Raw genomic sequence first — 26,053 nt, forward strand, 5'->3', positions numbered from 1 at the left:
AAATATGTTTTCTTATCAAGCGGACCTGATGGAAACCCAGTCCATAGTCCTGCTTTTCCCTCTCTTCCTAGCTCCAGATCTCCCTTCAGCTATGCTGAGTACAGACCGAGCCAAAGAGTTAGAAAACACATCTGTCAAAAACACGTCTTCCTAACCAAAGCGGACCTGATGGAAACCTGAGTCCACAGTCCTGCTTCTCCTCTCTTTCTTGCTCAAGATCTCCCTTCAGCCACGCTGAGTACAGATCGAGCCAGAGAATTAGAAGACATATCTAAGAGATAGAAACGGATAAATGGAGACGGCGTCGACCAGGATGCTGCTCTACAGATATCCTCTACTCCTGTTCCTCTAAAAAGGGCAGTAGAAGCCGCTACTCCACGAGTGGAGTGAGCTCTGATACCCTGAGGCAATTGCCGCCCTGCTACCTCATAAGCTGTCTCAATGCCTTCACAAAGCGAGTGAGACAGCCTCTGTTTTGAAAGTGGTCTACCTAGTGCAGCCGCACCGTGACACACAAACAACTGAGGCGATGACCTAATCGCTGCTGTGTGCTCGACGTAACACGCCAAAGCGCGTACAGGGCACAGGCGATGGAGCTTCTCCTCACTCCTCTCTCTATGAGGAGGAGGAGAAAAAGCCCACAGCTCCACGGTCTGTGACCTATATGAACTCTTAATAACCTTCGGCACAAATGCCGGGTTAGGACGTAACACTGCTCTGCTCAGGTCACCATTGATGGCCAGGCAGTCAGGTCTCGTCGAAAGAGCACACAAATCACTGACCCGCTTAGCTGTAGTCAAAGCGAGCAACAGTGCTGTCTTGATAGACAGCATCTTGAGGGGTATTTGATTCAATGGCTCGAACGGCGACTTACATAGCGCTTCGAGTACCAAAGCCAAATCCCACTGAGGAAGCGTGACTCTAGGTGTTGGCCTAAGTCGCCGCGTTCCTAATAGGAAGCGTTTCACTAGAGGGTGCCTAAAGACATTGTCTCTGCCAAAACCCTCATGACAAGCTGAAATCGCTGCTGCAAACACTCTAATCGTGGCAGGCGATTTTTGCTTATCAAACATGAGCTGCAGAAAAGAGAGAATACTCTCCACCTGATAGCTCATGGGGTCCACACCTTGTGTGACACACCATCGTGAAAACACGTTCCATCTACTGGCATACATCTTAGAAGTGGAACTGGCACGTGAACCCTGTATGGTCCTGATCACTGCATCAGATAACCCACGGCGCTCTAGCCTGTCCCTCTCAGCAGCCAGGCCTTCAGTGGTTGGCCGATTATGGGCAATTTCCCTATCGTGCCAGCCGCCTGAGACAACGCGTCCCGTCGATGTGGAATTGGCCAAGGTGGCGCAATCAACATCTGACTCATCTCCGCAAACCACAGAGCCCCCGGGCGATCGGGCGCTATCAGTATCACTGACAGCCCCCTGACCTCACCCTGGCTAGCAGTGGGAGAATGCAGGACAGCGGAGGGAATGCATACAGGAGAACTCTCGGCCACGGTTGGTGCGCAAAGGCGTCCCTTCCCAGTGGCGGTTCGTCCTGTTCCCTCAGAGAGAACCACAGAGGACATTGCGCATTCACGCGTGACGCGAATAGGTCCACTCGGCTCTCCCGAATTGTTCCCAAATCTGGAGAACAATGTCTGGATGCAGACACCACTTGTCGTCTCGAGGACCCCCTCTTGACATGAGGTCTGCCCCTACGTTCAAGTAGCCCGGAATGTGTGCTGCTCTCAATGAGCGAAGGTGCTCGTGAGCCCACAGCCACAATTCCTCTGCCGCCCGATGGAGAGCAGGCGACCTGACTCCACCCTGGCGATTTATGTGGGCTACTGTGGTCCGGTTGTCTGACCAGACCAGCACATGGCGACCCCGAAGGGTAGACGCGAAGTGGGTCAGAACCAGTCAAACCGTTTCCAACTCCAGGAGGTTGATGTGACGACCTGATTGAGGCCACACACCTCCTATCGCTTGCGTCTGACATGTCCCTCCCCATGTCCCTCCCCATCCCGTCCCAGTGAATACTGGGATGTGAGAGGACACCTTTCCTATCGGGACTCCGTGCGTGAGAACGCGGGAGTTTCTCCAATAGTTTAGGTCTGCACTGAGCGAGAGGGGAACCACCACCAACCGATGACGTTGACGCAATGGGTCTAGTCTTAGTTGGGCGAACCATCGCTGCGTCCTGTGCATGTGAAGGAGTCCCAGCGGAACCACAGAGTGAGCTGACGACATGAGACCCAAAAGTGACATGATCGACAGCGCCGTCACCGTGTGATTCGGACGACACTTCCTTAGGGCTAGCAACAAGGCTACCCTTCGGGGGTCTGAGATTCGAGCCCTCATCCTCAGTGTCTAGCTGTATCCCCAGGTAGACAATCTGATGAGTGGGCCAGGGCGCGCTCTTTTTCCAATTCACAGCAAACCCCAGACTTGTGAGATGCATCACTGTCTGTGTTGTGTGAGTGATCGCCAGCTCTGCTGACGGGGCGAGAACCAGTAGGTCGTCCAGGTAGGCTAGTAGCCGTATTCCCTGACGACGCAACGGTTCCAATGCCGCCTCCACACACTTGGAAAATGTGCGAGGTGCCAGGGCGTACCCAAATGGCATCCTCGTGTAGTCGTACGCCACCCCCTTGAAAGGCGAACCGCAGAAACTTCCTGTGACGCGGCTGAACCGGCACATGAAAGTACGCGTCCTTTAGGTCTATGCTCGTACAAAAGTCCCCTCTCTGGACACATTCCAGCAGACGTTTTGTCGTTAGCATTCGGAAGGGCCGTTTGGTTATGCTCTCGTTGAGAATGCGTAAATCCAAAATCGGCCTCACTCCCCCGTCTTTTTGGGCACTAGGAAATAAGGCGAATATAGCCCTTTGTTCCTTTGCTCCCGGGGAACTACTGTCACCGCCTCCTTCGCCAAAAAGTTCCGTAATCTCTGTCATCAGAGCGGCCACTTTGTCTGGCGTTTTCATCACCGTCTCCACCACTCCCCTGAACAGGGGTGGGGTCCGGTGGAATTGGAGAGCATAACCCTTCTGCAATGTCTGTTCTAGCCAGCGTGAGAGGGTGCAGCTTCTTCGCCACTGCCAGCAATGCTGAGAAAGTGGCTGGGCGCGAAGCTGTGGTGCATCCAGTAGGAAGGACCTGTATTCCTCTATGGCCCTTACCGCCACTGTTCCCCAACATTGAAGTGGTGGAACAGCCCAAGGTGGGCCTCCCGTGAAAGGGAGAGGAAATGCGTTCTGAGAAAGAAGGAGGAGTAGGGACGTCGGTTAACCCGTAACCGTCGTATTCCTGCCCTCCTTGAACGCGTCGCGGGTCTGAATTGCACTGACCGAGGCCACAGCCTGCGGCAGGGCACCATCCCCAGCAAGCGATTGCGTCATCTTAGGTGACTGCAATTCGCTATCAGAGCCCTTCACTACAGTACTCCTAGAAGTCTGTAGTATGAGGTCTCTATGAGGTAAAACAAGGCGGCGCCTTGATACCTTCTTAACTTTCACCTTCTGTGTGTGTTCAACTCTGCACCCCTGGTGGGTTGATTCACGCTCAGTGTGGTGAGTACTGGCTCGTTCTGTCAGGGAGCTGATACTTTGGTTATACCCATAACGCTAGTAATCCTGCCCTCCGTGAACGTAGCATGGGTCTGAATCGCATTAACCGAGACCTTGGTCTGCGATAATGCGCCGTCCCCAGATAGCTGCTGTGTTACAATGCCTGGGGGCGCTGATACTCTGGGCACCTTGGTGACCGCGGTAATCGGGCCCTCCGTGAACGTAGCATGGGTCTGGCTCGTACTAGTGGAGACCTTAGTCTGTACTAGTGCGCCATCCCCAAATAGCGGCTGCGTCCTCATGTCAGAATCTGACCTGGACTGCTGCCTTCTATGTAAAGCACTTCTTATACGTGAAGTGTGATGTGACGACCTGATTGAGGTCTTCTGGATACCTACTCTTAGTGCCTGTTCAGCAACGCACCCTCGGTGGGCTGAACGGCTCTTAGTGGTAAGGAAGAGAGGGTGAGATTTGAACGCTCTCGGACGTATTATGGAAAAGAGGCTATTTTTTGACAAAGTCAGGTGAAGCCAACTCTTTATTAAACACATCAACAAAAGCATTTACATCAGCACCCGTCCCTTCAACCGAAGGGTGGGGGGGAACAGTGGGCGCGTTCGACACCATCGATGCGTCCTCCATCCTCTCCCCCACGTCCCGTCACGTACGCCTCCTCTTGCCTCCCTTGGAGGGCCAGGTCGGCGTCCTCGTCACCTCCCTCGCCGGCTGTAGTGGGGCTACCGTAGCTGCTGGGAGGGCCGAGCCCGCTCCCTTGCTGCTCGTGGCCGCCGGATGACGCCCGATACGCCGCCTCGTCGTAGATCCCGGTCTACTTAGAGGGGCGGAGGTAGATGGCCTTTGGGGAGGAGGGGGGCCGAGTCGTCCTGCCAACGGCAGGTGCTTGGCCAACTGCTTCATCTCCTCCTCCAACCCCGAAAACGCTCCGTCGCCTCTTTGACTGCGACCCCAAAGAGGCCGTCGTCAGAGAGGGGGCATTCAAGAGAGACGTCCTGTCTGCCTCTTTCATGGAAGTCAAAGACAACCAGAGGTGTCGTTCCCCGACCACCGAAGTGGCCATGGATCTCCCCGCGCAGACTGCGGACGCTGTGTAAGGTGGAGTATGGCGCCAGAAATTCTGGACGTCTCCTCCACCTCCTCCCGGTGCCATCTCTGTCTTACCCGTGGTTAAACGGGACAGAGAGGCCGCCAAGAGGGCAATGTTGTTAGCTGCTGCTACAGCTTGGGCTCCCAACCCCAAAAGACTTCTCTAACAGCGACGCTGTGAGTCGGACCTTCTGGGATGGCAACGTGGCCTTCTTGGAAGAGGGCCAAGGGCTCGAACCCGGTACGAGATACGCCGCCATGGCGCTCTCTAACCTGGGGATTCCCTGACCCTGAAGCCTTCCTTCCACTCTCGTGAATGGGAGATACGCTTTTACAGGCGAACGCGCCGCTAAAGGTGCCTCCCACGAGCCTCCAACGTACCTAGCCAAAGAAGGCATGGCAGGAGCCACTGGCTCTGCCGCCTTCCTTGGCCTGGAATAAGGACCGCCCTCCATCATATCAACCTCCGGTGCGGAGGGAAGAGGGGGCAGCTCTATTGCCAGCAGTTGAGCAGCTCTCTCAATGAGACCCGGAAAATCCGCTCTCAGAGAGGCTGCAGCGAAAGAGAGAGCTTCTGATCTCTCAGAGCTCGTATCCCCTTCGCTATAGGGACTACAAGCCCTCTCGCTCTCCAAAGGAAAGGGGGGCTTGAAAGTATGAGGGACGGGGGTCCGACTGTTCCATTGGAATGCCAGACCCTTCCTCAAAATCCCCATCTTCCCCGAGTCTGCGCCGTCGGACGACGCCTCTGAAGCAGAGGCTAGTATCGACAACACATCCTCAAGGGGGATGTCCTCCCTGAAAAACGCCCAACGCTGCTTCCTCTCCTTTAAAGAAAGGAGGGCGCAGGAGGCGCAATTCGGGGGACTGCAGACGCCTGCCTTGGCATGCTGGGATCCCAAACACACGAAACATAAGTCGTGGTGGTCACCGGCCGCCATGGAAGTGCATCTGCACTGAGCTCTGAAAAGAGCTTTTGGTGATGACTGGAATATCAACGGCGTTTTCGTCCTGAGTCTTCGTGCTTCGTCTCTTCTTGGCTCTTCAGTCTAGTCATCCAGTCGCTGAAGAAAAAGGGAGGCTGATTGAGGGGAGGCACCCCCTCTTATAGGGACACCTGTACTCCTATTGGCTGTAGGTGTGTGCATAATTTTCTCTCAGGCTGCTGCTGCCTTAGGGCAGAGGGTAAACCATTAGGAGCAGAGCTCCCCTATGGGGCGGAGCTCCACGATATAGAACTGTAATTTTCATCATAGTTACACGTCAACTATGACAGACAAATTGAGGAAAAAAATTCCAGAAAATCACATTGTAGGATTTTTAATGAATTTATTTGCAAATTATGGTGGAAAATAAGTATTTGGTCAATAACAAAAGTTTCTCAATACTTTTGTTATATACCCTTTGTTGGCAATGACACAGGTCAAACGTTTTCTGTAAGTCTTCACAAGGTTTTCACACACTGTTGCTGGTATTTTGGCCCATTCCTCCATGCAGATCTCCTCTAGAGCAGTGATGTTTTGGGGCTGTCGCTGGGCAACACAGACTTTCAACTCCTCCAAAGATTTTCTATGGGGTTGAGATCTGGAGACTGGCTAGGCCACTCCAGGACCTTGAAATGCTTCTTACGAAGCCACTCCTTCATTGCCCGGGCGGTGTGTTTGGGATCATTGTCATGCTGAAAGACCCAGCCACGTTTCATCTTCAATGCCCTTGCTGATGGAAGGAGGTTTTCACTCAAAATCTCACGATACATGGCCCCATTCATTCTTTCCTTTACACGGATCAGTCGTCCTGGTCCCTTTGCAAAAAAAAACAGCCCCAAAGCATGATGTTTCCACCCCCATGCTTCACAGTAGGTATGGTGTTCTTTGGATGCAACTCAGCATTCTTTGTCCTCCAAACACGACGAGTTGAGTTTTTACCAAAAAGTTCTATTTTGGTTTCATCTGACCATATGACATTCTCCCAATCCTCTTCTGGATCATCCAAATGCACTCTAGCAAAGCTGTTGAGAAGTCTTTTGGACCTAGACTTGGCACTCCGGTACCGCTTGCCGTGCGGTAGCAGAGAGAACAGTCTATGACTAGGGTGGCTGGAGTCTTTGACAATTTTGAGGGCCTTCCTCTGACACCGCCTGGTATAGAGGTCCTGGATGGCAGGAAGCTTGGCCCCAGTGATGTACTGGGCCGTACGCACTACCCTCTAGTGCCTTGCGGTCGGAGGCCAAGCAGTTGCCATACCAGGCGGTGATGCAACCAGTCAGGATGCTCTCGATGGTGCAGCTGTATAATTTTTTGAGGATCTGAGGACCCATGCCGAATCTTTTCAGTCTCCTGAGGGGGAATAGGCTTTGTCGTGCCCTCTTCACGACTGTCTTGGTGTGTTTGGACCATGATAGTTCGTTGGTGATGTGGACACCAAGGAACTTTAAGCTCTCAACCTGTTCCACTACAGCCCCGTCGATGAGAATTGGGGCGTGCTCAGTCCTCTTTTTTTTTCCTGTCGTCCACAATCATCTCCTTTGTCTTGGTCACGTTGAGGGAGAGGTTGTTATCCTGGCACCACACGGCCAGGTCTCTGACCTTCTCCCTATAGGCTGTCTCATCGTTGTCAGTGATCAGGCCTACCACTGTTGTGTCGTCGGCAAACTTAATGATGGTGTTGGAGTCGTGCCTGGCCATGCAGTCATGGGTGAACAGGGAGTACAGGAGGGGACTGAGCACGCACCCCTGAGGGGCCCCCGTGTTGAGGATCAGTGTGGCAGATGTGTTGTTACCTACCCTTACCACCTGGGGGCGGCCCGTCAGGAAGTCCAGGATCCAGTTGCAGAGGGAGGTGTTTAGTCCCAGGATCCTTAGCTTAGTGATGAGCTTTGAGGATACTATGGTGTTGAATGCTGAGCTATAGTCAATGAATAGCATTCTCACGTAGGTGTTCCTCTTGTCCAGGTGGGAAAGGGCAGTGTGGAGTGCAATAGAGATTGCATCATCTGTGGATCTGTTGGAGCGGTATGCAAATTGGAGTGGGTCTAGGGTTTCTGGGATAATGGTGTTGATGGTGTTCACTGTGCGGTGTCTCTGCAGGCTATGGGCTGCCTGCTGTATAAGCTGTGCTACTTCACCCTGCCATTTGGGGAGAGCCAGGTGGCCATCTGTGACGGCAGCTTCACTATTCCAGACAACTCCCGCTACTCCCAGGACATGCACTGCCTCATCAGTGAGTAGCCATCCTCCCCATCACCTTATACTCACTGGTCTGTTTTTTTATCTGTGTGAGAGAGTCAAGGCTCTGTCTTTCTTTTCTGGCTCTGTTTTTCTCCTCTGTGCCCTTTCTCTCTTTCACAGTCCAAGTATTTTAGTCCAAAGAGAGAAATATATCATTACCAACCATATATTTTTTTCCATTCATCAGGATACATGCTGGAGCCTGACCCTGAGAAGAGACCAGATATCTACCAAGTGTCCTACTTCGCCTTCAGGCTGGCCAGGATGGAATGCCCCATCCAGAATGTACATGTAAGTCACCTCACCTTCAGAAATGACAACAGGTCTAGAAAATCTCCCTTGAGACAAAGTTACAACCAAATAATTAAAAGGGTCATAATGTAGAGGACCTTTTAACTTTATCTGATTTGTTACCTTGTTCTTTCCTAATGCCAGGTGTAAATTAATAATTGAAAGTAAGAGATGATATGTTAGGCACTGTACATTTTATTAAGATGTTTTATTTAAGTCTAATCGTTTTGGAAAGCAACATAAGTGTAGTGCAAAATGCCAGAAGATGGGGGAGCAGGGAGCTTTGTGGTTGTTGCCAGATGGCTTCCCTCCATCCCCTAGGCCCCTTTGCTATGCATTGATGGAGCAATGTCAGCACTCAATCATCTGACACAGCACATTTCAGACCACATTCCCAAAGTGGACATTCAAGGCCGGTTCATGAAATCTGTAACTGATCATTAAATTGCTTCAATCATGTGTCATGCAGAAGTTATAATGATAAAGGGTTCTTGTTCCCGCTCTGTGACAAAACGTTTATACTAGAAATCTGAGTGAAGCTAATTGATTTTAATTGGGTAATATATCTAAGCATAGTACTGTACTCTTCTCACCTTCTTAGAACTCCCCTATTCCTACAAAACTCCCCGAACCAATCAGAGCCAGCGAAGCTGTGGCCAAAAAGAGTCAATCCAAAGCCAGGTGAGTGAGGAGCATGAGTATCTGGGCTTTTTTATAGTTAGAGATGTCAAGCTCCGGCAATGAAAACCTGCCCTTCCTGTCCCCTTCCAGGCTCACAGACCCCGTACCCACAATGGAAACCTCCATCGCACCCCGTTCACGGCCCAAAGCTGGAGGGGCCCAGCCCATAGGCATCCTGCCCATCCAGCCGGCCCTCACACCACGCAAGAGACCCAACGTGGCTGCAGGAGGGCCCCAGCCCATAGGTACGAATACAGTACCCTCTATACCACCTCTGTTTCTCAAAGCTTGAACCATAAGGATCTGATGATGTGGTGAGCTGAGGCCTGCTAATAGTGAAAGTATCTTATCCTGTAACAAAACACTCACCAAGATAGGCATCCTGTATTGAGCTTGACGTATTGAAATGTTCCACATCTTTGGCTGACATAACATGTCCTTGTAATCCCAGTGGTTCAATTTGTCCAGCCGGACAAGTCTTTAATAGTCTATTAATGACCCCTTGGTGACATTCATAGTCTATCTGTCCATATGCTTGAATAGAGACGGATAGGAGCTTCAAGCTTGTCTGTTTCAGTCAATTGTTATCAAGTCACCCTTACACTTCAGCTCCACTATACGCTTTGCTTTGTTTTGCCATCAGCGTCGCGTCAATGTGAAGTTTTACCTACTACAGAGAGTGCCATGTTTTGAGAGCGTAGAGGAGCAGAGAGGAAGTGTCTCTTTATTCTATTTTCCTGTACTGTACCATAATTATTGATTATGCGTAAGTACAATAGCTTTGGTTCAGTTTTTGGCAAGTACTCATTCAATTATTGCTAGGGGTTGTACTAAATTATCCTTTAATTTCACAAGTTGCTTTTGTTTACATTGTGAATATAGTCATAATGAGTTTCTGCTAGCTAGTAGCTTCTTGACTTCATAAATCTGGATAAGAGCCTCTGCTAAATGACTAAAATGTAAATGTAAATCTTAGTAAAATAACCAGTGGTGTATAGTCAAGGCCATATACAACCAAAATCAACTTTATTTCAATTCACAAGATAGAATTGAACCGCAGCGATTCTTGATCTTGGACGCTGCCATTGGACATGACGCAACGCGAGCGCGACACGGGCAGTAAAGCAGCTTTCATTGATTTCAAAAGAAGCATTCCCTCAATGGCTGATGGCAATGCCTGGTCACCCAGTGGCTGTAGTTTAGCAGGGCTGTTACAAGACAACCATCTTCACTGTATTATAGGTGTTTTAGGCGCTGCCCATCCTGCTGCTGCTGTCCAATCAGTTCAGCAGGCACCTACTGCACAGGCCACACCCCCACTGTCTCAGACCACCTCTTCGCAACCCATGGCCACGCCCCAGCATCAGCAGGGTCTCTTCATGAAGCAGCAGGTGGCAGACTTTTTCAGCCCACAGCAGCAAGTCAACCAGGTGGGCATACAGTATTTCATATTAGTCTACTAAAGGCACTATTTATTACCTTATGTTGATAATCTTGTTGCCATTTGCCAATAATATCAAGTAATTTCACTGCAATATTCCATTTACTTTGTCTCTCAATAGTATTAGTAGGAGACTCCTTGGTCATAAACATGGTCCACTGTATGCTCGTGCTGTGTATGTAAGGACGCCATTGTTTGTTTTGTATCCATTTATTGTCTTCCAACTTTTGTTTCTATGCAGAGTGCACTTTTAGCAGGACCTTGTGGTTTTGGATTCAATTGAATCAAACGGAATAACTTTATTGACTTTGCAGAAACTCCCCTCTGATGTGTTAAACCAGTTCACCACATGTCAAGTTTCATGAACAACACAGGTCTCAGAAGGGTATTTACATGTGGGGAACTGGTTTGCACTTCTCAGAGCAATAACTAATCCCAGACTGGGCCAAATGAGACCGTAGGGAGAGGTTTTCCTGAACACTGGTTGTGTTTTTCCCACCATCCTATCCCTAAGCAGCATCAGCTGGTGCAGACCCTCTACAAACGGCAGCAGCAGCAGCCTCCCATGCTGGCCCCCCAGGGCTCTGTGGCTGTGCAGCCCAAAGCTAATCCTGCGGCTCCAGTTGCTCCTCTGCAGCCACCAACCGGCCCTGTGCTCCCCTACCCCCAAACAGCAGCTCCCCCTCCATCTCAGCCTGCACCTGATTCCGACTCTGACTGTGACTCTGAGCCCATGGTAACCGCCCTCCCCTCCGGCAGCATGCTGTGCTTTGGGACAGGGGGGCTAACGGGCCCTCTCCTTCTGTCTGGGGCCTTCGAATCTAGCTAATCACCGAACACTGACTTTGTATGCATTCTACATTTGAATTGGATTAGTTCCCTTTGAAATAACTGCATGTTTTATTGATCTATGTTAACAATGATGTAGAAATACTTGCTCTTGGATTGGTCTTGTATCCTGTTGTGAGGACTGAATGAAGCAAAAGTAAACATGAATGCTGTAATAAGGTGCATACAAACAATGTAAAGAAGGTCATCTTTGAATCTTTTTAGTAATTCTTTCAAACATCAAAGTCAGATATTTCATGCTTTGCCTGGTGTTCAAAGATATCAAACCAAAAAGATTAGATTTAGAAGCTGTCTGGCTGCTTTTCCTTTCACTATGGTTATAGTGTCTAAGGTTGTCATGAAACATCTCTGTCCCTGGAACCTGTCACCACTCAGTTGTCTCTTTTTTAATTTGTGTGTTTTGTTATTTATTCTTCTAAATCTTCTAAATCCAATCTCTCAACAAAAACATTTGAATCAATAACTGATAATCCTCAAGACCATCCATTGGTGCTTTGCCATTAATCAACCATGTCTTTCCACTAACCAGTAGAATGTGTTTCAATGTGGTTTTGCAATCGTTCTGTATTTTGGGATGCAATGAAAATAATATCCTCTTAGAGAATGGCTAATCAACTTGTATCAACCTGTAATTTTCTTCCTTCTCTCCCTGATTTTCATATTCATTGTGATATAACTCTCTCTCTTTCCTCCCCAGCCTCTGGCCTCTGGCCGTGGGCTCCACAAGGTTGGCTCCCTGACGCCCCCCTCCTCCCCAAAGATGGCCCCCCGGGGTGGCCACAGGCGCATCCTGAGCGACGTCACCCACAGTGCTGTGTTTGGGGTCCCAGTCAGCAGGTCCACCCAGCTACTGCAGGCAGCTGCAGCCGAGGCCAGCCTCAACAAGTCCAAGTGAGCTGAATTAACTCATCTCAATGAACTAATAATCAACTGTCCAATTATTCCAATAACACAGAGAGAGAGATGCAGGCCAATAAATATACAACAGAGAACCATATAAACACCCCCTTTATAGCCCAGTTTAACACAGCAATAAACCGTCTATTCAATCTACAATGAACTCAATAGACTTTTTAATCACCCATATTTGCTTACATGCTCTATATTTGGCACAGACTCGTTTGTACATAAGATAAATGAGATGGATGATTTCCACTGTAACCGTTGTGTTTCCATATGTTTGTTGTAGGTCAGCCAGCACCACCCCCTCTGGCTCCCCCTGCTCCTCCCAGCAGAGTGTGTACCAGCCAGGTGAGGGCGGTGCCCAGACAGCTCCCTATGCACCCACTGGCAGCTGGAACCCATTTGGTGACGACAACTTCTCCAAGCTCACTGCCGAGGAGCTACTCAACAAGGACTTTGCCAAGCTGGTCGAGAGTAAGACCACAATGTCCAGTCGGTGTTTATGCGTCTACAAGTGCAATGGATAGTTGGTAGATGGGTAAATGAACAGAGGTGATGTTTTCTAATTGTGTATGTCTTTATGACAGCTACAACAGGGGAGAGGGCCAGCCTCTCCACAGAGAACCTCATTCCAGGGCTGCAGCCTGTCTCTGCTGCTGGTGCCACAGGCAAGGCTTTCCCAGGTAAGGCTGTCCATGTGTTCACCAGCCCTCCTCTCTCCTTGTGTCATGAATACGTTATTATCCCTCCCTCATTTCTACATATGTGGTGTCCTCATGTGTTTTTAGGTGTTGGCTTCTTCTCTGTAAATCTTTCTTTAAGACAAATATTTCCTCCCTTTTTCCTCGTTTACAATGTATCCAATATTGGTTTGTGTAGTTGTTGGTTTAGCTTCTGTAACTTTGTACCAACTACGGTCTACATGTGCAGTGCTTTTATATTGTGTCATGATTAGATGTTGCGTATATCAGTCCCAGAGACATCCAACTGTCCCATATATATAATTGTAATGCCCTTCTAGCCATTATAATAATGGCCATTAATATGGAGTTGGTCCCCCCTTTGCTACTATAACAGCCTCCACTCTTCTGGAAAGGCTTTCCACTAGATGTTGGAACATTGCTGCGGGGACTTGCTTCCATTCAGCCACAAGAGCATTAGTGAGGTCGGCACTGATGTTGGGCGATTAGGCCTGGCTTGCAGTCAGCGTTCCAATTCAACCCAAAGGTGTTCGATGGGGTTGAGGTCAGGGCTCTGTGCAGGCCTGTCGACAAACAATTTCTGTATGGACCTCGCTTTGTGCACAGGGGCATTGTCATGCTGAAACAGGAAAGGGCCTTCCCCAAACTGTTGCCACAAAGTTGGAAGCACAGAATCGTCTAGAATGTCATTATATGCTGTAGCATTAAGATTTCCCTTCACAGGAACTAAGGGGCCTAGCCCGAACCATGAAAAACAGCCCCAGACCATTATTCCTCCTCCACCAAACTTTACAGTTGGCACTATGTATTCGGGCAGGTAGCATTCTCCTGGCATCCGCCAAACCCAGATTCGTATGTCGGACTGCCAGATGGTGAAGCGTGATTCATCACTCCAGAGACCAATGGCGGCGAGTTTACACCACTCCAGCCGACGCTTGGTATTGTGCATGGTGATCTTAGGCTTATGTGCAGCTGCTCGGCCATGGAAACCCATTTCATGAAGCTCCCGATGAACAGTTATTGTGCTGACGTTGCTTCCAGAGGTCATTTGGAACTTGGTAGTGAGAGTTGCAACCGAGTGTTGCAGACAATTTTTGTCGGTCCCGTTCTCTGAGCTTGTGTGGCCTACCACGTCGTGGCTGAGACGTTGTTGCTCCGAGATGTTTCCACTTCACAATAACAGCACTTACAGTTGACCGGGGCAGCTCTAACAGGGCAGAAATTTGACGAACTGACTTGTTGGAAAGGTGGCATCCTATGACGGTGCCACATTGAAAGTCACTGAGCTCTTCAGTACGGGCCATTCTGCTGCCAATGTTTGTATATGGAGATTGCATGGTTGTGTGCTTGATTTTATACACCTGTCAGCAACTGAAATAGCTGAATCACAAATTTCAAGGGATGTCCACATACTAGTGTATGTCCTATATCTCATGTTCCTTAAATCCATTGTTTATATAATGACTCTGAGATGACATGGCTTTGCTCTGTAGTCCTGTTGTCCCTGTCCTGTTAGTATATAAATAATATGCCATTTAGCAGACGCTTTTATCTAAAGCGACTTACAGTCATGCGTGCATAATTTTTTTTGTGTATGGGTGGTCCCGGGGATCGAACCCACTACCTTGGCGTTACAAGCGCTGTGCTCTTCCAGCTGAGCTACTGTTAGCACAGTAAACGCACTCATTGATTCCCTTTCAGCTCCTATGAATAGAGACCTTAGCTGGATCGCCTAATACTTGTGGATCCGTGCCTCTAACTGCACTGTTGGCTGCTTACCGGAAGGACATATTCTACTTTGTTAATTGGATTGCTGTACTGTAGCCTACCTCTGGAGGTGCCTGCTTTAGAATGCCTCTGTCACTGTGAAAAGTGGGAAAGTTTAGCATCACATCTGAGCTCTTCCTTCAGTTGGTAGTTGACTGCTTTTCCAAATGGCTCAGGAGCAATACACTGTCCTCAGTTTGTTTTAGCTCAGTCTGGTCTGTGCAAAGGCCCACAGAGTGGCTGCAGTGACAGTCGAACAGTCAGTGGGGACTGAGACTGAGCTGAGGGGATAAAAGGCTGCATGTGGCTGTTACATAAGCAGGGTGTGGTTAATCTTCTCTGTCCTCTCCTCACTCACATACAGTCTTCTACACAGGCACTGAGAGATAGAGAACACTGAGGATTTACTTGCAGCACAGCACAGGTACAGTCCACAACAGGAGCTGCATCACTGCTGTTGGGAGACCACTGCACAGTGTCTGCAGAAGTTCACATAGCCACAGGCCAGATGTAAAGCCCACCAAGCCTGTTACGCCACAGCATATTTCAGAAGGGATGGTCATACTATCTAGTCTAGTTATTCAATTCTCATAATATGTAATTCTTAAATGGGATTGGAAAGAGAACCAGTTTCCTCACAGATCAGTGCATGCTGCTGTCATATGGTGCCAAAAGAGGAGTACACCAGAGCCATACATCTAGATATGGCTCTGGAATACACAGCCTTTGTGTCATAGCAGTTTGTTAGCATTGACCTACGACCTATGACCTTTATCCCTTAGTGAAGGGGGCAAATGGGCAGCTGTGCTGTGTCATATTCTGAGCCCACACCCCCCCAAGGTCCTCTGCGCCCCGGTCCCCCCATAGCAGCCAGTCACCTGTAAGTATGTATGGAGAGGAGGTTTTGACCCAGAAGATACTCTCACGCACATGCACCTGGTTTGCACTCAGTCTGTTTGGATGTACTAACCTGCTGGAGAGGCACATATCCTGAAGGCAGTCCTCCTGCTTTGTCTGTGACACAGACCTGGCACACCCATAAAGCTGACTTAACAAGGATACCATCAGTCAGGTAGTGCTGGGTGATCCAACACTTGTTCAGTGATGAAAGTGGAGAATAGTCATGTAAGGACAGTCAGTGATGTAGGCCTAGTCTGTGGAATGGTGTTATGGTAGCTAACCCCTGGTATGTTTTTGTATAGGCTGACATTTTGCTCTTTGAGACTATTTGGCGATGCTTGTCTGCCATATTGAAATGAATCTGTCAACTAATGACCAAATACAGATGAAATACTGACACTAGCTGCTAGGGGTTTGTCTTTGTCTCCATGTCTTGGTTTGATTGGATGTGTTGATGGTTTAAGACTAGCAGGGTACACACTCCCTTTGAAGGCATGCTGTTTCGCTCCACTACCAGTTTGAAATGAATGGTATTAATAGAGTGGGCCCAGCTGAAATAAACCTCTCCTCTACTCAAGCATGGTCTGTGACCTCTATCACACTAGGATTGATTTAGTATTTTCCTCATCTTTTTATGCCCCTCTGCTGAATAGGAAAGCAAGAGGGATAGGGCTGCCTCATGGCAAAACATGACTCAGCCAATAGAATAATGACAAATCCAAGAACTAACAGTTACTACCCCTTGTGAGCGTTACCCTTTACCAACTAATGCTCACCTTGATGTAATAATTAATTACCATGTTCTCAGTGGGACCTAAATGAGCCTTCATCTCTTGTTTCCTTGCCTCCCCTTTTCTCCCTCTATTCCTACTTTGCAAATGCATATTCTCCCTTCCTTTCCTCTCTATTTCTATGCCTTTCTCCCACCCGGTCCTCCCTCTCCTCTCCTCTTTCCGTCCCTCTGTTTGGATGGCTCACAGAGAAACTGATTGAGGGACTGAAGTCCCCCGAGACTTCTCTGCTGCTCCCTGACCTTTTACCCCTGGCTGACCCCTTCAGCAGCTCTGGAGAGGGCAACAGCAATGGTATCAGGCTCTCCTGACTGCCTGTCTATCTCTGTCTGTGTGCCTGACTGCCTGTCTGTCTGTCTCTGTCTGTCTGCCTGACTGCCTGTCTGTCTGTCTTTGTCTGTCTGCCTGACTGCCTGTCTGTCTGTCTGTCTTTGTCTGTCTGCCTGACTGCATGTCTGTCTGTCTCTGTCTGTGTGCCTGACTGCATGTCTGTCTGTCTCTGTCTGTGTGCCTGTCTGTCTGTCTCTGTCTGTGTGCCTGACTGCCTGTCTCTGTCTGTGTGTCTGTCTGCATGTCTGTCTCTCCCCTTCCTGTATCCTGTATGTATGCTTCTGGTTGTTTATGAACTCAAATCAGTCTCATATACTTTATCTGGAGCTGGAGCTTTTTTTATTCCCTCTGTCCTTCTCATTCATTTCCTTCTCATTCATTTCTTTATCTGACTATCTCTCCTGTTCCATTTTCAGCAGCAGCGAAGGCTGAGATGTATGTGGACTCTCTGATCCCAGGTCTGGAGACAGTCTCAGCCAGCCTGCCAGGTTAGTGCCCAATACCTTAATGTTCTTACCGCTCCTCTGTATCAGCCTTAATTTATAGGTAGTATTATTGCCATACATCAGTTGGCTTGCATGAATGAACACACAGCTCTGTGTGTGAGGCCACAATGCATTGGGATAACACAGAGGGATTTGCCTTCACTAAGATTGAGTGTTATTTCTGCCATCAACGTCATACAGGGATATCACTCTTGATTCAGGAGCTTTGTTGTGGTTTCCTTTGTTTTAACTATTGCTTAGTGTTGAAAGGATCAGGTCATTTATCTGTAGCCTGCGCAAACTCACCCTGCCAGGCTATGCTGACAGGTTTGCCTTCACCAAAATAATTCCCTGTCACCATTTTTTTATTGCTGTGGAATGGTTGTGACAGCAGGCGTCTCGGTTTGTTGCAATGATCCGTTACTATGACGTACTCTTAAGGGTGAACAGGAAAACATTTGCAGTGCACTGTTGATTAGCAGTGCTGATTCTGCTCCAGATGAACATGAGCACAGTGTGAATGTTTGTGTAATGGCTGACATTCCCTGCAGCCAGTGAAAGTAGGCTGGAGCTGGGGACAAGGCATCTACTGCTGAGCAATAGAGCGTGTCTGCTGCCCCTGGGTTTGACCTCTCCACATCACGCAGTGGGCAGCTTTTCATGCATTGGGCAGCTTTTCATGCATTGGGCAGTTTTTCACTCAGCTCAGCTTTTGGTTGTAGTGTCAATCTGCTCCACTAGGGGGCAGTAATGGACCATGGTCCTGTCATTGGTCCAACTACCACATACAGCACAGTACCATTACTAGTCTGGGGTTTTAGCAGGGGACTACTTTGAGGATAAATTTACACAGAGTATACCAAATATTAGGAACGCTTTCCTAATATTGAGTTGTACCCCCCCTTTTGCCCTCAGAACTGCCTCAATTTGTCAGGGCATGGACTCTACAAGGTATCGAAAGCGTTCTACAGGCATGCTGGCCCATGTTGACTCCAATGCTTCCCACAGTTGTGTCAAGTTGGCTGGATGTCCTTTGGGTGGTGGATCATTCTTGATACACATGGGAAACTGTTGATTGTGAAAAGTAGCGTTGTAGCTCTTGACACAAACCGGTGTACCTGACACCTACTATCATACAACGTTCAAAGGCACTTAAATATTTTGTCTTGCCCATTCACACTCTGAACATGTACACAATCCATGTCTCAAGGCTTGAAAATCCTTCTTTAACCTGTCTCCTCCCCTTCATCTTCACTGATTTGAAGTGGATTTAACAAGTGACATCAATAAGGGATCATAGCTTTCACCTGGTCAGTCTGTTGTGGAAAGAGCAGGTGTTCTTAATGTTTGTATACTCAGTTTATATCTGAGTAAGAAGCTCATTCATTTTGTCTGAACATTTTTCTGTGGGAAAAGGGTGAGCAAGCTTACTAACCTAATGCTTTTTCTTCTGTTTGGGCTAATGGTCTGTTTTCACTTTCTTTCCTTCTTCCTCCCTCCATCCTAACCCCTGGTCCCTGTGCCCTGGCCTCTCCTCCCTCAGACCCTCTGGCTGGGGAGGGCTCTCTGCTGGGCTGCTCTCTGCTGTCTCATACCTCCACCCCTGGGGCTCTGCCTGTCTGTGTACCCCCATCCTCCTGCTCCTCTGCCCCCCCAGGCTCTGCCTCCTGTCTGGATGAGCTGGCTCCTGTCTCATTTGGCACTGCCCAGGCACCTGCTGGTAAGATCCTCTCTCATCAGCTGTCATATACTGTACACTGAGTGTACAAAACATTAGGAACATCTTCCTAATATTGAGTTGCACCTGCTTTTGCCCTCAGAACGAACAGCCTCAATTTGTCGGGGCATGGACTCTACAAGGTGTTGAAAGCATTCCACAGGGATGCTAGCCAATGTTGACTCCAATGCTTCCCGCAGTTGTCAAGTTGGCTGGATGTCCTTTGGGTGGTGGGCCATTCTTGATACACACGGAAACTGTTGAGCGTGAAAATCCCAGCAATGTTGCAGTTCTTGACACACTAAAACCGGTGCGCCTGGCTACCATACTACTACCATACCCCGTTCAAAGGCACTTCAATATTTTATTTTGCAGGGTTCGCACAAGGTGCCAAGTACATGAATTTGGCACTCTGAAATTCAAGTACAGGAATACCTTGAAAATCAGACATTTTCTCAAGTTGGTACTTGCAAAGTACTTGAATTAAAATGAAAGGAGAACAGAAAATTATCAAATATGTTAATGTAAAAATGTATTGGTCTTGCAAATTAATTTCCAGGCAGTCTACCGAGTTTTATTTCCTCACGAGTTTTGCGTTCTGGTTGCCAGGAGAGCTCGCTCATTCCACCAACACTGCCACTCAGCCAGGCAGGTACAGAACTGACTGATTAGGCGCCGCCAAATGTCACATCGATAACTAAAATGCCGGGCAAATGTAGATTCAACCCTGCCTGGAGGATGTTTATGAATGGGTTTTGCCAGACCCAACCAGGGATGTAGTGGAGGGGAAACACTGTTTATGCATCTTTCTATTTAGGAAATAGGGTTTACTCACCCGGATTTACCTTGTTAGCAGCGTATTCATTCACTACTCTGTCCAATGGGAAACTCCGCCCACGACAAAGGCCAAGAGGTGAAACGAACTACCTCAGGTCAGACCTACAGTTGAAAGTAGCAGAGATGCCAATGACAGTGGGAATTATTTTAACATCCCTCGACTCCTGCCGTGTCAACAGACATCCCCCAAACAACCCTCCCCCGGTGTACAACTGGTAAATAGTCACTGATATTTCAGTCAGGTGTCTAGCTAGCTAGGTAGCTATAACTAGCTGGCTAGAAGGATGAAGTTAGAGGCTAACGTTGAACGGAGCCTGACCTCAGCAGTTGACTGAAATTAAGCTAGCTATAATCAAAAGATGGGCTACTATAAGTTATCATAACAAAATACCTTTTCTTTATAGACAGTAGTGAGACAGAGTGGTTAGTCATTCTGCAATGAAGGAGGCAAAGGAGATACACAGAGAGAGGAAGCATTGAAGCAAGCAGGGAGAGAGGTTAGTAGTACAGTGGTTCCCAAACTTGGGGTCCGGGACCCATGTGGGGTCCCCTAAAATGTTAAATAGGGTCCCCACATTAATAACTTGTTTCTCTTCAAATGGGTATAGAATACAATATTTTAGAGTCAACTAAGGACCTTTTACACTGTCAGAATTCACTTTCATGTAATTTAGTGAAATAAAGACAATTTAAATATAAAAGACAATTGAATATTATGTATGATGAACAGAAATATAAACGCAACATGCAACAATTTCAAAGATTTTACTGAGTTAGAGTTCATATAAGGAAATCAGTCAACATCATCAGCACTGACTTACCACTCATATAGTAAATAAGTAGTGAAACGCTTATTATTGAGTAGAACTTGTAAGGGAGTGATGACTGCAACTAGAAACAATTGCATAATAGGAACTATTACAAATTGATGGTCCTTGAAAATAAATATCAGTGCTTGAGAAAGTACTTGAATTTGACTTGCCACTGTCTATACGAATCCTGATCTTGCCCATTCACCCTCTGAATGGCACACATACACAATCCATGTCTCAATTGTCTCAATGCTTAAAAATCCATATTTAACCTGTCTCCTCCCCTTCATCTACACTGATTTTGAAGTGGATTTAACAAGTGACATCACCTGGATTCAACTGGTCAGTCTGTCATGTTATGTACATTCAGTGTGTTATCTGTGTAAACGCCTCACAGCAAGTCTGACCTCTGACTTATGTTCAGCCCAAACTAAACCACAGACCTGCAATATCTCTTAGCTTTAATGCCCAGTTAGAACACTAAAATACATGTTCAAAGGCAAGTGACCTTTGAATGTATGATGTTAAACTATCACATTACTAATATCAAAATGAACTATATAATTTCAGAAGGGTAATTGGATATTGATACAGACATGTCGGCAGCCTGTATCAACAGCCCTTTATAGTTCAGACAGTGAGGTATTCATTTGTAGCACTATACAGCAGCCACAACATTGTGGGATCTTCTGCAGACCCTTGACTCATTTACAAAAGCCACATCAGATGCGCATGGCTTAGTACTAACGTTGTGACTGCTCTGGCTGCGTCTGTCTCTGTACTCCCTGCACCCTCCCCTCCTGGGCTGCGCTAACCTCCCCCTCCATCACCCCTTCACCTCCTCTCCTCCACCTGCAGACTCTGCTTACCTCATGTCGGGCTTCCAGCCGCTCGAGGCTGGGAAGAAGGGCACTGAGGACGAGTTTGACCCCATCCCCGTGCTTATCTCCAAAAACTCCAACAACCAAGGTATGTAAGGCAGACCAGCAGAATGTAGATAGGGTTTGGATCCACGTGTCTCGTTGATCCACGCATATCTTCTGAAGACCAGAGTACTGTTCTGTATGAGCTGTCTTCCTCAACCCATATAACCCCAAGGTGACCATGAATGAGCACAGCCATCGCTGAGAAGACCCTAGCTAACACCTTAGTTCATCACTTACACCTGATGAGAGCACCCATGGCTGGATGTGCTGTAACATTAGCTAGCCCTCATCCTAGCATGCTCTCACATCAGTGGGTTTCTCTTAACTTTCTCTCATTGACTTTTCATTAGTTGAACGTTGTCAATAAGAATTGGCAGTTCCCATCAAAGGAAGGTACCATTCTGCAGTTGTTTTGTACAGTCTGTCAGAACAGAAGCACCAAAGGCAGAGCTTGAAGGAGTAGTTCTTCTAGAGGTTAGGACGACTTACAGTATGTCCTCCCAGCACGCTTTCCCTGAAATGCTGCGGCTGCAGATAGATAACCTCCGCTTACTTTCTGGATCTTTCTCTTCTTCTCTTCCCCCTGTCCCTCATTCACTCCTGTTTGCTCCTGTCATTCTGCCCTCTCTCCTCTCCGCTCTCTTTCACTGATTCTCAATTCTTTGCCACTATATGTTCTGTCTTCTGTTCTCTGTCAAATACTCTCTTAAAATATTACTCTCTCTCCCGCTTGTTGGCCTTTCTCCCTCTTCTCTCTTCCTTGCTCCCTCCATGTCCTCCTCTCTCTCGCTCTGTCTCGCTCTCTTTCTGGCACGTTTTAGGTGGTCACTCGCGCAGCAACAGTGGCAGTTCAGAGTCCAGCATCCCCAACATGGCCCGCTCCCTTCTGCTGGTGGATCAGCTCATCGACCTCTAGGGGGGTGGGAGAGAGAGGTCGAAGGGGCAGCGTGCAATCGTAACACGTAGGGGATGGAGAGGGGGCAGCAGAGGCACTTATGTAGCACCTTGTGAGGTGAAATGGAGGAACTTTAATGTGGACTAGTGAGAACTTTCTCTGGTGTACCTCCTTGCCCCCGCCTTCATCTCTTGCTTACCTGATACAAGGGTTTCAAACCATTCATTCTGGCCGTTGGCATTCCCATGTTGGTAACAACATTGCATTAACCCCCCGCCCTGACACATTGTCTGCTTCTGCCTTGGCTGCAATATAGTCATTATCATACTTTCATCCATCTGTCGACATTCCTCATTGTCCTTCCATGCAGATTCAACCCCACCTTATGCACATACTGCCTGGCTTGCCCATAACCCTATTGTCTTTGCTGTGTTCTACAATGTTTGATCACTTATACAATCCACCCCTGGCAAATGTATTTGTCACAGGTCTGACCATGTAACACAACAGTACCATACTTCTATCTCTCCTGGTTATCTGTATGCACTCTTCCTGTAGCAGCTATGACCATGTAGAGTCTAGAGAGCAAAGCAGTTGCCCTTTAGAATAGCATATGCTGACTGAACTATCCAGAGCTGCTTGCATTGGGCATACAGGGGGGACTAATAATGACAATAAGCTGTCAGTCCTTGGTCTTCTGCTGTGTGTTTAACTGTTATCAAACTGCTGTGGTCCACTGCTGCCCCTTGGGAATGTTTGGCTGTCTGTTGCAAATGTTGTGGTTGCAAATGTTGTAAGATGTCTGTCATTGTAATCTCAAAAGCACTTGTGCAACATGCACCGTTATGGTAGACATCTGATCTCTCTACAGGCTGTCGCTAGCTAACCCCAACTGGCGCTGATATTCAGGTCTACTACAACAACCATCTCCTTGACTGTGCAACCATGTTTATCTTGGCTGTGCTTTACGTAAGAGCTACAATCTCAGTTTATCTGAAGCTTTCCTGGGATTATTGTTCCTGTGCTGTGAATTTCCTGTAGTCCTTTAAGATTATATTGAGCTGGTGCATCTTTTTCCTCTCACTATGCCTCTAAGTATAAGAATTATCTGGAAAGGTTGATGCAATCGTGGTATTATTCTAAATGTATGATTCATTTCAATGCCCTTGTCATTTGGTCATAATTTAAAACGGATGCTCAACAACTTTCTCTCTTGGGCAGAAAGCATGCTAAATGGCTATTGATCATGTTTATTCCAATAAGAGCTTTATTGGTTTTATTTGGGTTTGTTTGATTCTATCCTCGGCCCAATGGCAAGGTTAACAGCTATAAATTCAGAGAATGTGAGATAGAAATTAGTGCCATATTGAGCATGGGTACTAGAGGAGAATAAGACTCACAGGGACAACAGAACAGTGCAATGGTCATATCGTATTGTGGTTGTTTAGTGAGAGTCAGCTGATATTTACCAGTGAGCCAGCAGAGCAAAGCATAGTGAGAAGTAGGTGCAGCTTGTGTTTTGTCTGTCTGCTTGTGTTGTGCTGGCGTGGCTCTACAGTACAGGCAATCAGTTTCTCTATTTGTTCCATGTGCCTCTGTTGCACATGTTCATAATCATTCATATCCACCTCCCGTTTGTCTACCCATCCATACCACTCAAACACACACACACACACCTTGATGTTGCTTGCCTATGATATAATGTCCAACTCAAATCTTGACAAATATCCATTCCCCACCAACTCTGATGTATAGAAAACCACTGTTTCAATGTCCTCATTCTCCCTTTGCAAAGAAGTAGTTCAAGTACATTTTAAAAGTGTTTAATATTTTTAAAAAGACATGTCATATCACAGTATGAATAAATGTGACTATTGATAGTACTATAGAATGAATGTATGAAGTGAGTCAATATGAAATATATAACATTCATAACAAGTACATATAGGTGAATGAAAAAAGTTTATTTCTGTGTATTATTTATGAAGCTGTATTTAAAGACTGCTATCATCGTGTCCCTCCTTTTTGTCCAAAGTATTTTTGTCTATCCTTGGTCGTGTGGAAGACTATTTTAGCGTAGAGAAGCAACTAGCCCCATGGTTTTAGCCATCTTAATGTGGTTGTGTTCTGAGGATAGCATTGTGCACTGTACCTCATTGAGGTATTATCGTCACGCCTCATCCCTGGTGTTCTAGTTTGATTTTTTTTCTCTGAGCTGTAGTTTATTTAATAGCATGAAGGGAATAGATTTCTTCCACCTCTTAGAGCCCTCCCTCCTCTGAAAACAGGGCTTATGACGGAAGGGTCTTCCTGATATCTCTGTCCCTTATTTTCCTCCTCACCCCTAAATGCATCACACAAGCGATCTAGCCTACCTGCTTACAAGTTACAGTGCAATTAGTCTCATTTGCTGGAAACAGAAGCACCATTTGTCTTGATTCATCTGTATCACCCTCCCAGCAAGCATAATCAGTGGATGTGATGCACTACATTGTACCCTCCTGAGGCATATCAAAATAATACGATACAATATTTCAGAAACTGAAATGCAACCCGTATAAGAACCCTCAATGCCACGAAGTGCATTTATTCAATGTCAAAAAGTATTGTTTCCATACTTGGAAAATATACAAAGCAAAAATATACATTTCCGTTGATGTTACTGCTAGTGTAGCATACTTGAAGTTATTTTCTTTTAGATCAAAAATTGTTTTACCCCTCCTCACCAAACCATATATTGTACAGTAAGTTTTAGAAATTGGCCTGTGGATTCTGAAGAGTGTATGGCCTGTATGGCCTGATAATCAGTAAACCTACTCTTGTTTTGTTTTTATTCATTTCCTCTCTGATCTACTTGTTGTTCAGTCTTGTGCAGGTTTTAGTGTGGCTAACCTATGCAATTCTACAGTAGTGCTCATATTATCATTAGACACCACAGTGCTGTATTCAGTAGAGGTCTAGCCTTGCCAGTAGAGTTTTAGTTGTGTTGCTGTGAAACGGATGTACCTAGTGTGTTTGCTAGGGGAAACAGTGACAAGTATAATCTATTTGATTATATGAAAACTGTTGAAATGAGCAAACAGCAAATGTTAATATGTGAAAGCAAAGAGTTATCTAGTGTGTACCTTATATTTTTATGAAATAAGAAGAAAAAAATCAAAAAGAAAGGGACATTAAATAAACATGTGAATGTAACTTTAGTCTCCTTGGTGTCTTTTTCAGTGCACCTGTAGGAAATGTAGTTCAATATATATGCTGGTGTTATGAGATGATTGGAAGAGCAAGTAGCTATAGGTACAGTATGCATCCTTTGGCTGATTAACACATCAGTCTGTTGCTTAGTCACACACCCACATAAGTCACTTACCTAACAATGCTCACATTTCAGACAGCGAATGCTGTCAGTCTGGCAGCTCATAAATGCGCTAATAGCTTTCAGAAGCCTCCACGTTTTGCAACAAAAATAAATAATTTTGCCCTATTGATCAAAACACAGTATTATCTCATTGACGCTACAGTATGGAAGTGCCCAATCATCCTATTACACCTCGGTGCTCTCACAGTTAAGCAACTAACACACTGCACTCTTACATGGGGTTGAGTGCTCTCACTGACTGTAGAACTCTCACACCTAGTTTCTTGCCTTTCAATCCACTGGGAGGTTGAGTAGCTTAGAGCTACAGTTCCACCTCTTCTCTTACTCACATCCTGCCCAGCTCTTTGCCCTCTGGCTGACTCTGAACTGTGCCCTACAATGGCTGCTACTAACCCTCTTCCTCTGGAGCTGCCGGCTAACTCCTGCTACCTGCACCACCAAGGTAAGACTGC

General features: G+C 47.1%; 1 protein-coding gene across 5 annotated transcripts in view; it reads left to right on the plus strand.

Annotated features, from left to right (window-relative positions):
• LOC121584838 (AP2-associated protein kinase 1) overlaps positions 1-26,053 on the plus strand; it is a 66,555-nt gene that overhangs the window by 38,601 nt on the left and 1,901 nt on the right. Inside the window, exons 7-20 of one of the 5 annotated variants that reach the window (XM_041900990.1) lie at positions 7,759-7,891; positions 8,087-8,190; positions 8,792-8,871; positions 8,962-9,116; positions 10,114-10,301; positions 10,827-11,048; positions 11,859-12,052; positions 12,351-12,538; positions 12,652-12,747; positions 16,413-16,517; positions 16,970-17,041; positions 18,582-18,758; positions 21,263-21,373; positions 22,152-25,420. In XM_041900990.1, coding sequence (XP_041756924.1) covers positions 7,759-7,891; positions 8,087-8,190; positions 8,792-8,871; positions 8,962-9,116; positions 10,114-10,301; positions 10,827-11,048; positions 11,859-12,052; positions 12,351-12,538; positions 12,652-12,747; positions 16,413-16,517; positions 16,970-17,041; positions 18,582-18,758; positions 21,263-21,373; positions 22,152-22,246 — 1,920 coding nt within the window. In that variant the 3' untranslated portion in view covers positions 22,247-25,420. Of the gene's footprint in view, positions 1-7,758; positions 7,892-8,086; positions 8,191-8,791; positions 8,872-8,961; positions 9,117-10,113; positions 10,302-10,826; positions 11,049-11,858; positions 12,053-12,350; positions 12,539-12,651; positions 12,748-16,412; positions 16,518-16,969; positions 17,042-18,581; positions 18,759-21,262; positions 21,374-22,151; positions 25,421-26,053 lie in introns of those variants that run through there. The other 4 variants (XM_041900984.1, XM_041900985.1, XM_045225699.1 and 1 more) reach the window with 4 other exon arrangements.

This window comes from Coregonus clupeaformis, chromosome 16, assembly GCF_020615455.1.
Source record: "Coregonus clupeaformis isolate EN_2021a chromosome 16, ASM2061545v1, whole genome shotgun sequence".
NCBI lineage: Eukaryota > Metazoa > Chordata > Actinopteri > Salmoniformes > Salmonidae > Coregonus > Coregonus clupeaformis.